This window comes from Limulus polyphemus, unplaced genomic scaffold, assembly GCF_000517525.1.
Source record: "Limulus polyphemus unplaced genomic scaffold, Limulus_polyphemus-2.1.2 Scaffold1938, whole genome shotgun sequence".
NCBI lineage: Eukaryota > Metazoa > Arthropoda > Merostomata > Xiphosura > Limulidae > Limulus > Limulus polyphemus.
In genome coordinates, this window is record NW_013667548.1 from 170,026 (window position 1) to 172,617 (window position 2,592).

At 31.7% G+C, this 2,592-nt stretch overlaps 1 protein-coding gene across 1 annotated transcript in view; it reads left to right on the plus strand.

Annotated features, from left to right (window-relative positions):
• Positions 1-1,353, plus strand: part of LOC106465423 — a 31,695-nt gene extending 30,342 nt beyond the window's left edge. Inside the window, exon 7 of the mRNA XM_013925648.2 lies at positions 1,264-1,353. Within this exon, the coding sequence (XP_013781102.2) occupies positions 1,264-1,306 (43 nt within the window). The 3' untranslated portion in view covers positions 1,307-1,353. The remainder of the gene's footprint in view (positions 1-1,263) is intronic.
• The last annotated feature ends 1,239 nt before the right edge of the window (positions 1,354-2,592 follow it).

Sequence of the window (2,592 nt, forward strand, 5' to 3'; positions counted from 1 at the left end):
CAGTCACAAGAACGTCGAATCTGAATCACTTGAAAAAAACACGGGGGTGCTTAACTTTTTTCCAGGTGTATACTTGCTACAGGATAGAATAATGCCCAAATGAACAAGCAATATTTTTTTTTCACTTTCTGACAGAAAAGTCAGTTTTAAAAAAAATAAGACCAAAAGATTTATGGTGCTTCCATGTGAGATAAAAACGAGAAGCAGACACTAGAGATTAAACAATGTAAATAACAATAAACAAGGAAACAATAGCCTACTGTACTGAGATAACACTGCAATAAGGTGTTACAGAAGCATTGAACTTAGTTTTGTCCAAACATCTATTTCTACTATTTAAAGTAACTACACATACGCTGGAGATGTATTTTAAGTATACACACATAAAAGTCTTTTCAACAAAAATCTTGTGAAAGTAAGATTCATACGTTAAACTAATATTTCTGTTGGAAAGACATGATGAATTAAAATTAATGTAAAGCTCTTTACTAATATGAATGTTTAATGTATGACTGAGATAAAATGATTAAAAATGCTCACTTACATGTTTTTTTTAGAAAACTTCTCAATACTAGGAAAGATAGCCATCACCAGCCAATACCTACTAGTATTCTTTCATATCTTGAATAGATTTTGTACCAAGTTTAATGAAAATATCTCGAACTATAGCTGGAGTTGACTGTGTGTGTGTGTGTGTGTCAGTGGTGTAAGAAGGAGATGCAGAGTGGGGGTGCTTTGCTAGATATGCAAATTTTACAATGAGAGGTTAAAAGTATAAGGAACTGCTAAAAGTAACTCCCATGCTGTCAAAGGCAGCTCAATCTAGGGGAGATATGGGGGCATGCCCCCAGAAAATTGATATAATGATATAATTTAAAGTTACAATATAAGTCAAATAAGTAAAAGTGATGGTGCTACGATGATTCCAGCACCCCTGGTTCTGTTGCCTCATTATTTGGTGAATAGTTGTAAGTACAACTAATTCACCTAATTGTGTGTGAGGCTCATTTATGTTTCAAAAGTAACTATAATTTTTAAATAAAAATAGATAAAGTTAATATAGGTTAGCGGTGGTTTTAACGAGTTATGGTGCTCATTGTAAGTGCTTAACTTCTTCCTGTTAAAGTTGTTACCAAGTAGAAAATTCATTAGGACACTTCATGGAAAGTTTTTAATACTTAAAATAAATAAAATTAAGCTGTTAGTAATACGTAACAAATATTTATTAAAATGTTGTTTAAAATCATTACTTTTTTATTTCAGCTGTCAAGTTTCCAAGTCATGTAGCAATCTCGACACCCTTTAGTATTATAACAAGTGTATGGAAATCCAGCAGATTCAAGAATGAGTTTAGTTTAAAATATAAAAAACACGCAACAGAAAACAACTATAGGAGAAAGAATTGTTTACAGCTGATTTACTGTGTCCTAAACTTACACGAGAAAAATAGAATACTTCTTAGTAACTTTATTTGAAGCTAAAAGAGAAAACAGAGTATGAATATGAGTGATTGGAAAAAATGGGAAAAAAAGACGAATACTCTTTTGTGCTAGTGAAGCATTTTTCATTTAAAGAAAAACAAGATAATATATTTATCTATGATAACACAACTGTAGTATGGGAAAATATTAAATTATACCTACACTCGTGTAAAACATCTTTAAAAAAATAGTAGTCTGTTAAAGTAAATGCAAAAATAAACGCAAAAAAGAATCATTGCTTTTGAAGTTGAATGAAAAAAAGGTGCATCAAAAACTTAAATACAAACAACTGTGTACAAATCTATATAAGAAACAACACGATATGTTCCAAAACTTAGTATAGCATGAATACAGAAATATTAAAAATATATTTAAGTAGTTGTGAATAGTTTCATAAAACATTTGATGAATAGACTATAAAATATAAAACTTGATGACTTGCCCTGTAGTATGAGGAGAGCCCAGAGTGAGCTTCTGTTAGGCACTGGATTATAATGCAAGTTTTAAACGTACGCTCAATGTTAGGTGATTGTAGTTTATAGCTGATTAGATATTCCTAATAGTTTACGTTTCTTTAAGACAACATTTAAATACGAAATAATCATATACCGTTTTAATGACATCGAAGTGCAAATTTAAAAAAAGTTAAGTAAGTCTTCTAGTTTTTTGAACTCGGAAATTACATTATTTGCAGAACTAAACAATTGGCTATTTGTGCCGAGTCCAACACGGGGATCGAACCTGAATATTTAGTGTGATAAGTTACTGTTACGTCTCCGTTTGTTAATTGATTTTTCCGTAACTTCGTTCCGACGAAACTTTAGCGACACAAGTCCTTACTTAATAAAACTGGTTTATTCTTTCTGAATATAACTTTACCGATACACTTATTTTCAACAGTCGCTCTATAACAAACGTTATAACAATACTCTATGACTGCAGTTCAATTACTCACTACCTACACAAACATTATTATTCACGTCACGTTGTGACCATCTTATATATACCAGGCTACCCTATATCTAGTAATCTCCCGACAATTCACGAAGGTACAAGATATTTCCAGAAAGCAGGGGACGTGACACTAGTCACGTGACTCCGCTGACGCAAC